This window comes from Mytilus trossulus, chromosome 4, assembly GCF_036588685.1.
Source record: "Mytilus trossulus isolate FHL-02 chromosome 4, PNRI_Mtr1.1.1.hap1, whole genome shotgun sequence".
NCBI lineage: Eukaryota > Metazoa > Mollusca > Bivalvia > Mytilida > Mytilidae > Mytilus > Mytilus trossulus.
In genome coordinates this window covers 51,062,517-51,078,054 of record NC_086376.1, presented here as the reverse complement: position 1 = coordinate 51,078,054, position 15,538 = coordinate 51,062,517, and the positions used below count along the sequence as shown (strand labels likewise).

The 15,538-nt window shown below is 31.2% G+C and overlaps 1 protein-coding gene across 2 annotated transcripts in view; it reads right to left on the bottom strand.

Annotated features, from left to right (window-relative positions):
• Positions 1-4,274: 4,274 nt before the first annotated feature.
• LOC134715475 (ubiquitin thioesterase Zranb1-like) overlaps positions 4,275-15,538 on the bottom strand; it is a 29,574-nt gene continuing 18,310 nt past the window's right edge. For both annotated transcript variants that reach the window (XM_063577668.1, XM_063577669.1), the window contains exon 8: positions 4,275-15,435. In XM_063577668.1, coding sequence (XP_063433738.1) covers positions 15,211-15,435 — 225 coding nt within the window. In that variant the 3' untranslated portion in view covers positions 4,275-15,210. The remainder of the gene's footprint in view (positions 15,436-15,538) is intronic.

The following is a 15,538-nucleotide window of genomic DNA, read 5'->3' as shown; positions in this document are numbered from 1 at the left end:
TAAGTTTTCTTGGTTATTGTTAAGTTTATGTGACAGTTGTAATAAAGCTTTATATTTTGGACTATCAACATAATATCAATGATTAGAAAAGAAGGCGAGACATTTCAGCGTGTGCACTCTTGTTATAGTTTGTTATTATCTTCAGTTGTTATATCACGGTCTCATACTAAGGGGAGAGTGGAGCATTTGCATAACAAGTGCTCACTGATGATACCCCCGCCGCAAGTGGATAATATTAATAGTATAAAAATATGCAAGTGTTCAGTAAACAGAAAGTTGTTGAGTGATGAATCTGAAAACGCATCACATGGTATAGCTGACTTATATAAATCCTGAAACCAAATTTCAGAAATCCTTGTATTGTAGTTCCTGAGAAAAATGTGACGAAAATTTTCAACTTGGCTATCATGTGTAAAATCATACAAGTGTTCGGTAAACAGGAAGTTGTCAAGTGATCAATCTGAAAACACATCACACGGTATAGCTGACTTAGATAAACCCTGAAACCAAATTTCAGAAATCTTTGTATTGTAGTTCCTGAGAAAAATGGGACGAAAAATAGTCATGGGACGGACTGACTGACGGACTGACTGACGGACTGACTTAAGGACAGACAGAATTAAAACAGTATACCCCCCCTTTTTTAAAGCAGGGGTATAATTAACCCACCACAATCTAACTTTCGTATAGTGATTGTATAAGTTTTTATTAATTGCTTTGTCATCTATAAAATCCTTAAGTTTTCTTGTTTAACATTTGTCATGGGGCCCTTTACTGCTTACATCAACAACATTTTAACTCTGATGGATAGTTGTCTAGAAAAAAGTAAAACTGTGAGCTACTACTCACTGATGATACCCCCGCCAAAATATGTTGGTAAACAGAAAGTTGTTGAGTGATGAATCTGAAACCAGATCACACGGTATAGCTGACTTATATAAACCCTGAAACCAAATTTCAGAAATCCTTGTAAAGTAGTTTATAAGAAAAATATGACAAAAGTTTTAACTTGGCTATCATGTGTAAAATGAGTATTCGGTAAATAGGAAGTTGTTGAGTGATGAATATAAAAATGCATCACACGGTATAGCTGAACTGTATAATCGTCAAGTAGTTCCTAAGAAAAATGCAATGAAAATATTCATGGGACAGACGGATGGATGGACAGACAGAGGTAAAACAGTTTAGTATACCCCCTTTTTTAAAGTGGGGGTATAATTATACCACATTTGTATATGAATATTATCAATGATATATGTATAAAGGATGTCAAGGTCAGAAGTAACCTTCCAGGCAAACATGTACAACATAAAATTATTCTATACACCAAATAAAGCTGACCTATAGATTACAATACCTGAGAAACAGACATAACCAGGAAAACTTAACATTGGCCAATGAACCATAACAAGAGGCTCTCAAGAGCCTGAATTGCTCACCTTGATTTTATGGCATTTATCTTTCGTTTAGGAGTTTAAGTGTCCAATTACATCATAGTTTGTTTTTTTGGTTTAATGGTTTAATGTATATTAATAAGTGTTTGAAAATGCAGTTTTTTGTCATACTTTCTTCAAAAGCAAAAGAAAAGGTGTTTGGTGTGAGATTTTGAAGTTTATTAGGTTTTTAAAAGGTGATTAACTGCAGTTGACTTGAAGATGCTTACAAATAACTGGCTCATTGATTATCATACAAGATATCTTCTTTTCTATATTTGGTTCAAGATAATAACCAACCAGATGCTCTGCATGGTTCAGCTTTATAGGACCACAGAGGTCGCATCCTGAACAGTTGGGGCAAGTATGGACACTACATTCAAGCTTGATACAGCTCTGAATTTGGATTGTGATTAAAAAGTTGACACAACATGGGTTTCTGACACAGAATGAATATGGTCTAATGAACTTACCAATTTTTTTTTTGATTTTGAGCAATAATACACTATGCTGTTGAATATTAATTGCTTAAAACAAATATTTGAAGAAATTTTCTTTCTAATTTCTGGAATCTGAAATGAGAAAAATTGTACAGTATTTGATGTTTCTAGAAACAGTTTAAAATATTTCATACTAGAACTAGCAAAAAAATAGCAAAGAGTACCAACATGAAGAAATAAAGCTAAAGTAATAGTCAATTAACCAGGAAACCCTTGTTTTCCCCATTTTTTGTCCCTAATTCATAAACAGATTGAGTCATAACTCCACAACCTCAATCCTATAGGAAGTACACCACTAATTCATGGTCCCATTACTTTCTATGTTAAATTCCTCCATTTCAACCAGGCACACCTCTTTCATTTTAAGTTCAAATAAAGTGGCAATCATTGCATGTCAAAGCAACACTTTATACTGAAAAAATCAGCATGGCTTACATGGCATATAAGAAAGAACTGGTTCCCAGAACTTCGGATGTACCGAAACAGGTACTTCAGATTTGATCAACAGACCAAATGTACCCTCTTTTAAAAATTTGCTGCAGTTTTTTAAATATCTAAAATTAAAAGTCCAAAAGTGTTCTACAATGATCACCAGTCCTGCAGCTTTCATTTGATGCCAAAAATACCTAAATATACTACATATTTTGAAAGTTACACTCATGCGTAGGAACTATTTTGCTTTAAATATGTACTACTTTCTGGTATGTGCTTTCTGGCCTGGCCTGAATTAGTGGTGTTACACCTATAAAATTTCAGGGCTGATAAAACATTACCTTATGAACTCTATCACCCCATGTCAGATTTGCTCTAACTGCTTTGGTTTTTGAGATACAAGCCAAAAACTGCATTTTACCCCTATGTTCTATTTTTAGCCATGGTGGCCATGTTTTTTGATGAAACAGAAAATAAAACACAAACTTTATTCAAGATACCCTAAGGATGATTCAGCTTAAGTTTGGTTGGAATTGGTTAAGTAGTTTCAGAGGAGAAGTTGTTTGAAATAGTTTACACCAGACGGACAATGGACGACAGACGCAAAGTGATGGCTAAAGCTCACTGTTCCTTTGGAACGGTGAGCTAAAAATGAGGTCAAGGTAAGATAAACCCTTCCTGACAGACATGTGCTTCTTGCAATCATTCTGTACACCAAATAATATTCACCCATGGCTTTTTTGTATTGTAAAAGTGAGAAAAACAAGAGGCTCTCAAGAGCCTGAATCGCTCACCTTAATTTTTTTGGTTAAATCTCTCATCTCACAAGTAGACCTTAACCTAATAAATACTTTAACTTCTTGTCTTATTTGCTCTAAATGCTGGAGTTTTTGAGATATAAGCCAAAAGCTACATTTTACCCTGTGTTCTATTTTTAGCCATGATGGCCATGTTTTTTGACGAAATAGAAAATAAAACACAAACTTTATTTTATACACCCTACTGATCATTCAGTTGAAGGTTTTTTGAATTTGGTTGAGTAGTTTTAGAGGAGAAGATTAGCAAATATGATGAACAAATTGTGAAAAATTTTCATTAAAGGACAATAACCCCTTAAGGGGTCAATTGACAATTTTGGTCATATAAACTTATTTGTAGATCTTACTTTGTTGATTATTTTTGCTGTTTATAGGTTATCTTTATCTATAATAATATTCAAGATAATGACCAAAAACTGCAAAATTTCCTTAAAATTACCAATTAAGTGGAAGCAACCCAACAATGGGTTGTTTGATTCATCTGAAAATTTCAGGGCCGATAGATCTTGACCTAATGTACATTTTTACCCCATGTCAGATTTGCTCTAAATGCTTAAGTTTTTGAGATATAATTTAAAAACTGCATTTGACCCTATGTTCTATTTTTAGCAATGGCGACCATGTTTGTTGATAGATCAAAACTTCGGAAACAAATTTATAAACTAGATACCCTAAGGAACATTCAGTTAAAGTTTGGAAGTATTTGGCCTAGTAGTTTCAGAGGAGAAGATTCTTGAAATAGTTTACGACGACAGATGACGGACGACAACGGATGCCAAGTGATCGCATAAGCTCACTTGGCCCTTTGGGCCAGGTGAGCTAAAAAGTTGACAGATGTACTATGAAAATGAGTTCATTGCCATGTTCATTCACCTTACAATCATTCTATATACCATGTATAGTTGACCTATTGCTAACTTGACAATATTTCCATACACCAAAAACAGTTAACCTTTTGCTTGCATGGTGTCTGAGAAAAGACTAATTCATTAATTATTGGTTAAGAGTGGATGTTCAAATTTGTATTTTTTTTTATCAGGGACCTTCATACCAGCTTAGAATGTTCTTCAGAAGAAATAAAATAAACACCATTGGATAAAATCTTTAATTGGAAAACAATGTGTTTAATTCTATGAATAATATTACTGAATATTTTCAGACACATAAAATATGGTTTCATAATATACTATACAACCTACAGATTACCTGAACACAGAACTTATAATTTTACATTAAGCTTTGAAATTATTATATCTAGAGATCAAACATCAAGAAGTTTTGTCCCCTTCACAAAACTAGTTTTATTCTAAAGTGTTCATCTTTTACATAATTTCTTAGAATATAAATGGCATCTAAAATTTAAATAAACAGTCAAAACTACCAAAAAGGACATCACTAATTAGCAAATCACTACCTACAAAAGAAATTTACACAGGTTTGACTGTAATTACAGACTAGGTTCTATCTGAATCATAGAAAAAAACAATAACTCAGGATACTAAATCTACGAGGCCATTTATCATATTATTGCACATGTAAAGTTCAAGCTATAATAATCACTACACATCACTGATTTAACCCCAGCTTTTTGCCTTGGTTTTCAATGAAGTAAATGCATCCCTCAATAAAATATACAGCCTTGGGAAAACAATTCTTCAAAGAAGTGGATCACAATGCCTGATGGCCAATTTATCTCATAGAACAGGGGAACATTTATATATTAAATTCTAATGGTTTTTGTTGTCAAAGTCAGAAGTTTCACACATCCAACACTTTGTACCCAGGCATCACTATTGCCAGCAGTCAGCTGAATTCTTTAACCCACACTCATCAATTGAAAGAGTCCTTTGTTATATTGATAGTTGCTTCTAAATCTTAAAACCTACTTCTTAAACAGTTGTTAGCAGTTCTACAAAAAGATTGTACTGACTTAATTGATATCAAATGTAGTTACTAAAGTGAAAATATCTTTCAATCTTTAAAAAGAAAATACTAAATGCCTCTTGGGTCAAATAAAATACGTATCATATGATATAAATTCATATAATAAAATGTTTTTATAAAAATCAAACAATTTGGGGAAAAATACACAATAAAAATTATTACCTTGAAGGGGACATATCATGCAATTCACAATCTTAAATAGCAGAAAAAAAATCTTCTCCTCAACTTATTCACTACATATTCTCTTACCACCTTATAATTTACTTCAGAATAAGATTTGAATTGTGCATTTGATCTATTAAAACCAGATGCTCCGCAGGGCGCAGCTTTATACGACCACAGAGGTTGAACCCTAAACGGATGGGGCAAGTATGGACACACCATACAAGCTGAATCCAGCATTAAATTTGGATTGTGATTAAATAGTTGACACATCATAGGTTTCTGACACAGAATGAATGTGTTCTAATGAACTTCGGTTTGAGCCAAGGCTCCATGTTGAAGGCTGTACTTTAACCTATAATGGTTTACTTTTTAAATTGTTATTTGGGTGGAGAGTTGTCTCATTGGCACTCACACCACATCTTCCTATATCTATTAAAATTTTTGTTTTCTCTTAGAGCAATTCACTATGCTGTTGAATATTAATCCTCTCAAAAAAATGTTTGAAGAAATTTTCATTATTTTATGAAATTTCAAATGAGAAAAATTGAACCCAAATTTTTTTTTCACATTTCCCTTTCCCTTATTCCAAAACTGACCTCAATTAAAATTTCTAATGGAGTTTGCAACAATAACTACTCATTTAAATACATCATAAAATATCAAGATGTAAAAAAACTGCTTGTATGGTAAAGATTGTTTTTTAATTTATCAGTCAGTAGTTAAAAGTGAATATACATTGTATATTGTATATAACAAAGATTTAAGTTGATTCTGGACAAAGAAAGATAACTCCAATTAAAAAATTTCTTGCTATTGCACAATATTGTGCAATTATATATTTCTTGCTTACTATTCTGGACAAAGAAAGATAACTCTAATTAATTTTTTTTTTGCTATTTCACAATATTGTGCAATTAGATATTTCTTGCTATTGCGCAATACTGTGCAATTGAAAAGACTTGCTATTGCACAATACTGTGCAAATAAAGATTTCTTGCTATTGCGCAATACTGTGCAATGGAAAATTTCTTGCTATTGCACAATACTTAATATAATAATTTTAGATCCTGATTTGGACCAACTTGAAAACTGGGCCCATAATCAAAAATCTAAGTACATGTTTGGATTCAGCATATCAAAGAACCCCCAGAATTCAATTTTTTGTCAGAATCAAACTAAGTTTAATTTTGGACCCTTTGGACTTTAATGTAGACCAATTTGAAAACAGGACCAAAAATTAAAAATCTACATACACAGTTAGATTTGGCATATCAAAGAACCCCAAGGATTCTTTTCAATTTTTGATGAAATCAAACAAAGTTTAATTTTGGACCCTTTGGACCTTAATTTAGACCAATTTGAAAACAGGACCAAAAATTAAGAATCTACATACACAGTTAGATTCGTCATATCAAAGAACCCCAATTATTAAATGATTGATGAAATCAAACAAAGTTGAATTTTGGACCCCTTTTTGGCCCCTAATTCCTAAACTGTTAGAACCAAAACTCCCAAAATCAAGACCAACCTTCCTTTTGTGGTCATAATCCTTGTGTCAAAATTTCATAGATTTCTATTTACTTAAACTAAAGTTACTGTGCGAAAAAAAAAGATATGCTTATTTGGGTCCCTTTTTGGCCCCTAATTCCTAAAATATTGGGATAAAAACTCCCAAAATCAATCCCAACCTTCCTTTTGTAGTCATAAACCTTGTGTTAAAATTTCGTAGATTTCTATTCACTTTTACTAAAGTTAGAGTGCGAAAACTAAAAGTATTCGGACGACGACGACGCCAACGTGATAGCAATATACGACGAAAATTTTTCAAATTTTGCTGTCGTATAAAAACGAAACAGTGATCAATGAACCATGAAAATGAGGTCAAGGTCAGATGAACCATGCCAGGCAGACATGTACAGCTAAAAATTCTTCTATACAACAAATATAGTTGACTTATTGCTTATAAATTAAGAGAAACAGACCAAAACACAAACACTTAACACTTAGCAATGGACCGTGAAAATGAGGTCAAGGTCAAATAAAACCTGCGTAACAGACATATAGATCATAAAATATTTCCATACACCAAATATAGTTGACCTAATCCATAAAGTATTAGGAAAATAGACCAAAACTCAAAAACTTAACTTTGACCACTAAACCATGAAAATGAGGTCAAGGTCAGATGACACCTGCCAGTTGGACATGTACACCTTGCGGTCCTTCTATACACCAAATATACTAGACCTATTGCTTATAGTATCTGAGATATGGACTTGACCACCAAAACTTAACCTGGTTCACTGATCCATGAAATGAGGTCTATGTCAAGTGAAAACTGTCTAACGGCATGATGACCTTGCAAGGTACGCACTTACCAAATATAGTTTACCAATTACTTATAATAAGAGAGAATTTAACATTACAAAAAATCTTAACTTTTTTTTCAAGTAGTCAATGAACCATGAAAATGAGGGCAAGGACATTGGACATGTGACTGACGGAAAGTTCGTTACATGAGGCATCTATATACAAAGTATGAATCATCCAGGTCTTCTTCCTTCTAAAATATAAAGCTTTTAAGAAGTTAGCTAACGACGCTGTAGCCTCCGCCGGATCACTATCCCTATGTCGAGCGTTCTGCAACAAAAGTTGCAGGCTCAACAAAAATCAACCTGTGTAAATATCCTTTTTTCATACTACAAAATTTGCAAAGAGGCTAAATAAACCCAGTTAAGAAATTCACTTTAAGAAAAACAAAAAAAGACTTATATGATAGTTTAGAACAAACAAAATGGAATAGATTTTACAAAATGTATAAGACAGCATTACAGATGCATTGATTTTAAGATCTAGTATATTTGCATCCGAAAAAACAAATATATTGTTCATATGTAAATTTGGTTAATGAAACACAGCTAGACTGATAAATGATTCAGTGAAGCTGTGGTAAAAAATTCATGTATGCCCATTTCACCTTCATACCAGTTTTACACGGTGTTTGTTGTGTATTGACCTTATTTTAACCCTGTTTCATCCAAATTAAGACATTTATACTACTGCTCCTTATAATGGTTAAATCAATCTTGTTTAATACTAGGTTAAAAAATACCATAGTTTGAACAAGATAAGTGAATATACTTTCCCTTTAAGATAGTTATACATGTATAAACAACAAATAGCACCTATACATAAGCACAATTGGCAAAATAACAAAAATTGTAAAGCACTGTTAATTAATAAATTATAGTTTGGGTTAATGAAACACAGCTAGACTGACATTACATTTTAGTTAAAAATCATGACAAAAGAAAAGCTGTATACACTGAATGTATCCTCACTTCTAACTAATGGATTGTAAATTCAAATTTACTTTGTACCAAAAAAAAAGTTCTTATAATAATATTGGTACCTTAATATATATAAAACTTATAAATAAATCTATTACTACTTTAATATAAAATAGTTAAGTCTTTAAAGGTACATAAATTATGGGGAATAAAAAGACCTTGATAGTTTTGATATCACAGAAAAAACACTAAATAAAAGAGGTGAAAAAAACAAGACTATAACTGTATCACCAAGTTAGCAAATTAATAACAAAACAAAAGCAAACAAAATAGTTTTTCTTTTAATTATTTCAAACCTGCTGAATCTTTAATGCAAAAAAATGCTGAAAGTTTTTTCATATTCATTTCTTATAAGAAGTAGTAATTTTCATTTTAACAATTTACTTAAAAAAAAGAAGCAAACTTCCTTCTTTAATTTTCAGGTATAGAAATTCAAGCTTTTTGGTAAATAAAATAAGGGAAACTGCAATTAAAATAGCAATCACATTGTCATTGAACTTTTAAATTGTCTTGTTTCGGTATGATTTTTTCAAACGAGAAAAAACGTCTTCATATAATAACAAATATATCATACAATTCATTAGTGATATTATCTACAACATGTGTGATATATAATACAACAAACAACAAAAACTTGACCCTGTAACAGTTATAAACAATCCATAAGAAAGGCATAATACCTGAATGAATGGGATCGATGTTAATAAGGGAGATAACTCAAAACTAAGGGGAATAACTACAGAACCTGTCTTTTATTAAAAAAAGTAAAATAATTCTAGTAACCCTGAGATTAAGAAAGAAAACAATTGAAGTCATTACAGTTTCAGAGATAATTCATGAAGCATTAAAACCTAAGGACTGTTCTAAACATCTTTCAAGACTCTGTAATAATAAATCTTAGAATATGCAAATATGTACTATGATTTCAAGAGACAAACATCCATTGAAAAACCAAACATTTTCAATAACAGTATCTAAGTGAACATAATATTTCGATAAATCAAGGTTTAATATTATGTTATTGATTGAATACAAAAAATTCAGGAAGAGTAAACATGATTTTTTATGACAATTTCCAATGTATTGGTTATTTTAAAGAGATCATAATACAACATCATTAATATATAAATTTACATGATATTATATCTGCTAATTATTATCACAACAAAGCACCTTTTGATTCAGTATAATTTAAACCAACATTCTATTAGTTTAATACCCTTCAGTGAATGCCACAGCCTTTTCAAAATTACTCTTTTCCCAATTTTAACAGCAATGCTTTTGATTTCTAGTCCATCCTGGGATTATAAAACAAAATGCCAAATTTCAAAAATAAATATTTGAGCAGAATGCATTGAAAAATCTGTACAATGCAGTATGTACTAGTTTAATTTTTATTCTGTAAAGAAGTGCGAGAAAAAAATCAAATGGAAATTTCTTAAGCAAACAAAATGTGTACTCATGGAATCCTTTCTTCATATCATAACCTAAAAGAGATAGGACCTCCAGCTTTTCTTCTTGTATTATCCTCCTTTTGAAATTGACTCCTCTATAGTAAATCTTTATGAGTAAATAATGTGTAACAAACAGTCTGTGTACTTCAAATTGAGTAAAGCTCAATCTTCAAAAGTATGACAGTCTCAAGAAAAACATGTTTTCCAGAACTTATGAAAATTTAGGACATGGTTAATTAAGTGTACAAGATTTTCCTAAACATTGTTAGGTAACTATAATTTTCATGGGTTTATTTTAGTTAAAAAAACAACATTTGAACAAACATCTTGCCTTAATTTGTTATAAAAACCAGATGCAGGGCGCAGCTTTATACGACCGCAGAGGTTGAACCCTGAACAGTTGGGGCAAGTATGGACACAACATTCAAGCTGGATTCAGCTCTAAATTTGGATTGTGATTAAATAGTTGACACAGCATAGGTTTCTGACACAGAATGAATGTGGTCTAATGAACTTAAAATATATTTATTTTGCCTTTGAGCAATTCACTATGCTGTTGAATATTAATCCTCTCAAAAAAATGTTTCGAAGAAATTTTCTTTTTATTTATGAAATTTCAAATGAGAAAAATTGAACCCAATTTTTTAATCACCTCCCCCTTTCCCGTATTCCAAAACTAATCTCAATTAAAATATTCTAATGGAGTTTGCAACAATAACTACTCATTTAAATACATCATAAAATATTAAGATGTAAAAAAACTGCTTGTTATCACTGAATGGTAAAGATTATTTAAATTTATCAGTTGATAGTAAAAAGTGAATATACATTGTATATTATATATAACAAAGATTTAAGTTAATTCTGGACAAAGAAAGATAACTCCAATTAAAAAAAATTCTTGCTATTGCACAATATTGTGCAATTAGATATTTCTTGCTTACTATTCTGGACAAAGAAAGATAACTCTAATTAAAAAAAAATTTGCTATTTCACAATATTGTGCAATTAATATTTCTTGCCATTGCACATTACTGTGCAATTGAAAAGACTTGCTATTGCACAATACTTAATATAATAATTTTATCCTGATTTGAATCAACTTGAAAACTGGGCCCATAATCAAAAATCTAAGTACATGTTTAGATTCAGCATGTCAAAGAGGCCAAAGAATTCAATTTTTGTTAAAATCAAACTTAGTTTAATTTTGGACCCTTTGGACTTTAATGTAGACCAATTTGAAAACAGGACCAAAAATGAAGAATTAGATTTGGCATATCAAAGAACCCCATTTATTCAATTTTTGATGAAATCAAACAAAGTTTAATTTTGGACCCCAATTTGGACCAACTTGAAAACTGGGCCAATAATCAAGAATCTAAGAACATTTTTAGATTCAACATATCAAAGAACCCAACCGATTAATTTTTTGTCAAAATCAAACTAAGTTTAATTTTGGACCCTTTGGACCTTAATGTAGACCAATTTGAAAACGGGACCAAAAGTTAAGAATCTACATACACAGTTAGATTCGGCATATCAAAGAACCCCAATTATTCAATTTTGATGAAATCAAACAAAGTTTAATTTTGGACCCTTTGGGCCCCTTTTTCCTAAACTGTTAGGACCAAAACTCCCAAAATCAATCCCAACCTTTCTTTTGTGGTCATAAACCTTGTGTCAAAATTTCATAGATTTCTATAAACTTAAACTAAAGTTATAGTGCGAAAACCAAGAAAATGCTTATTTGGGCCCTTTTTGGCCCCTAATTCCTAAAATGTTGGGACCAGAATTCCCAAAATCAATACCAACCTTCCTTTTATGGTCATAAACCTTGTGTTAAAATTCCATAGATTTCTATTCACTTTTACTAAAGTTAGAGTGCGAAAACTAAAAGTATTCGGAAGACGACGACGACGATGACGCAGACGACGACGCCAACGTGATAGCAATATACGACGAAAAAATTTTCAAAATTTGCGGTCGTATAAAAACTTTAACTGCAGACTGCATGCAATGTCAACTGGAAGAAAACAAAATTTCCTTCTAGATACTAGCATTTGATCATAAACAAGCTTCTGTCCAAGTTTGGTACAAATCAAATAGTATAAGAAAGTTATTAAAATTTTTAAAACTTTAACCACAAAGTTAATGTGTTGTTTCCTGGCAGAAAGTCCATTTAAAAGTATAATATGGAAAAAATAGATTTATTTTTTTACAAAATTTACTTCTGAAAACTACATGTATCTTATGATCATAAACAAGCTTCTGTCCAAGTTTGGTAAAAACCCAGGATAGTTTAAGAAAGTTATTAAAATCTTAAAAACTTTAACCACAAAGTGAATGTTATATTTCTCCGCAGAAAAACTAAGTCCATGTAAGTCCATTTATAAGTAAAATACGGAAAAAATTGAATTTTATACAAAATTTTACTCCTGGATACTATCTTATGACCATAAACAAGCTTCTGTCCAAGTTTGGTAGACATCCAGGATAGTTTAAGAAAGTCATTAAAATTTCAAAAACTTTAACAACAGAGTTAATATTTGTGGACGCCGCTGACCACGACGCCAAAGGAATGTAGGATAGCTATGTCTCGATTTTTCAGGCTCAACAAAAAACACTTTTATTATTTTAGACACAATTTCCATTAGTCTACAGCTTTTTATTGTAAGTTGTAAATAACTTGAGATCACTACAAAATAATTTGGATTTCATACTAAAGTTCTCAATGTTGAGCCATGATATTCTTCATGTGTAAAAGGTTGTAAACTTTCAGAATGGTTTCATAATAATAATTATTCAAAAAAAAACCAAGTGTTTAACCTGCTGAAAGTATTTTCATTCAATACTAAACAAATATTTTGCAGAAAATTTCAGAAAACATTTTGTATGCTGAAAAAAACACACAAAGTTATTGAAAACTTAACCAGATGCTCTGCAGGGCACAGCTCAATACAACCACAGTGGTTGAACCCTGAACAGTTGGGGCAAGTATGGACACAACATTCAAGCTTGATACAGCTCTGAATTTTGATTGCGATTAAGAAGTTGACACATCATAGGTTTCTGAGACAGAATGAATGTGGTCTAATGAACTTAAAAAATATTTGTTTTTGCTATTGAGCAATACATTATGCTGTTGAATATTAATCCCCTCAACAGCAAAATTTGTAGAAAAATTCTTTTTAATTTCTGAAATCCAATCATCATTTCTTAACACATAATTTTCAAGCAGTGTAAAGGAGGTAATCAAGTAATCAAACATATATATAAGAATGTTCTTCAAATTTAAATTGGATTACCTCCCCTTCACTGCTTTTAAGGAGGCTCGAGGGTATAAAAATTTCAGAAAAAAATTAAACATTAGTTTTTCATTACAAATTTTATTTGTTTCCTTTTGTAGTTCTTACTTTATCATATGGTACAAAAATCATTTAAATCAATCAATTTGTGTTGGCCCCAGATGTGTTTTAAAATGTATACATCATTGAAAAAGTTCCAAATTATCTCCCTTTGGTGGAAAAATGCCATTTTTTGGCTTTAAAATTGAAATATCTTTTTCAACTCATCGGTGACCTATATTTTTTTAATATGATTTCCATATAAGCTGTATTTAAACTAAATTATTGTAAAACTTAAGCGATTTCTGTAATAAATTTCTTTTTTTATTTCGATATTAACTTTATAACAGAAAAAAAACACTTTTACACAAATGTATGCTTCTTTCGAAGGCAGATTGTGAGCGCAAATGAATGGTGACCCCACTTTTTTATTTCATTTTTCTATTAACTTTAAAATAAAGTTCATTCATAGAAAAATATAGAGAAATCCTATTTAATGATTTAGACCCGCGAACCCCCTTAAATTTTCTAAATTGTCCTTTAACCAGAAAAACACTTGTTTTCCCCTTTTTTTGTCCCTAGTTGCTTGATGATTTGAACCTTCCCCCCCCTCCCCCCCTTAATCATCCCTTTGAATTATAAAAGCTTGTAGTATAATTTCTGAGAGATTTATACACTTAAACACAAGTTATTGACTGAAACTAAAAAAAAAGCTTATTTTGGCCCCTTTTTTAGCCCCAAATTCCTACACATTTCAGACCATAACCCCCAAAATTAATCCAAACCTTTTACCTTTGGTATTAAACATTGATGGTACAATTTCAGAGCAATTGAAATGCTTATACACAAGTTGATTTCCTGAAAGTAGAAAATGCTTGTTTTGGGCCCCTTTTTGGTCCCTAATTTCAAAACTGTATGGACCATCATCCCCAAAATCAATCCCAACCTTCTTTTTGATGTATTAATCCTTTTTATAAAATTTCATAGAGATCCATTCACTTAAACTAAAGTTATTATCCAGACACCAAATATGTCGACAACAAGGCAGACGACATCATACCATAATACGAACGCAAAAAAATTGTTGCGGTCGTATAAAAACATGTACCTGTACACATACATAATTTTTTACAATTCTTTATAATTACTTGAAATTTTTATTATATTCTAATGCAATTACTAGCACTATTAATATATACTATCTTTCTTTCAAATTTTACACACTTGCTTCATTGTAGGTTTCTTATTATTCACTATCCATATATTATAGCCAAAAAAAAGTAAAATTAGCATTCTGTTTTTCAAAAGGGGAAAAAACTGGGATCAGTAGTATTTTCTATTTGTCAGCACTTACTGTACTCCCTCAGCCTTATTATCTAAATTTTTATACAATTCTAGTGTTCTGTTTATAAATATTGATATAAAATCTAGTACTTCATGGTTTTCTTTCAATATTTGAACCGGAGCCAATTGTGGAGTCTGAACTAGAGGCAAAAATGCTGAATAGTAGACATTTTGGTTTCGTATTAGAGCTAAGAAGATGGTATATTTTACTTATACATTAATTTAAGGAAGTCTTTACCGTCAGTTAGTTATCTTTCATAACTCAAAAACAGCTGTTCAAAATTTGAAAGCCTTTTATAGGGAGAAAGAGTTTACAATTTCATTTTATTCTAAAATTCTGCTTCAACAATGAATAGGAATAAGCTTAAGAAACAAACAATGCACTTTATCACTGACTAAAGATGAAATTATAGTCAAAGGTGTTCATTATTCTTGGTCACTTTCTCCGTCACTGGAAAATGTCTGAGATGACAATGATCCAGGCTGTGGTATAATTTGATGAGAAATATGTCTATAATGGTCAAGCCATTCTTCAACCATCTGTTTGACCACTAGTGGACATTGTCCTAACTTCTGTAAAGCAACGGTATGTCCAGCCTTAGTAACACAGATATCTAACCATTCATGAAGAATACTCTCCTCTCGACCAATCTAAAATCACAAATTTTCTTCATATATTTTCTATAGATAAGAGTGAAATTGAAAAGCAAAATATAAGCAATGATGTAGTATCTATAGTAATTTTTAAGTTTGT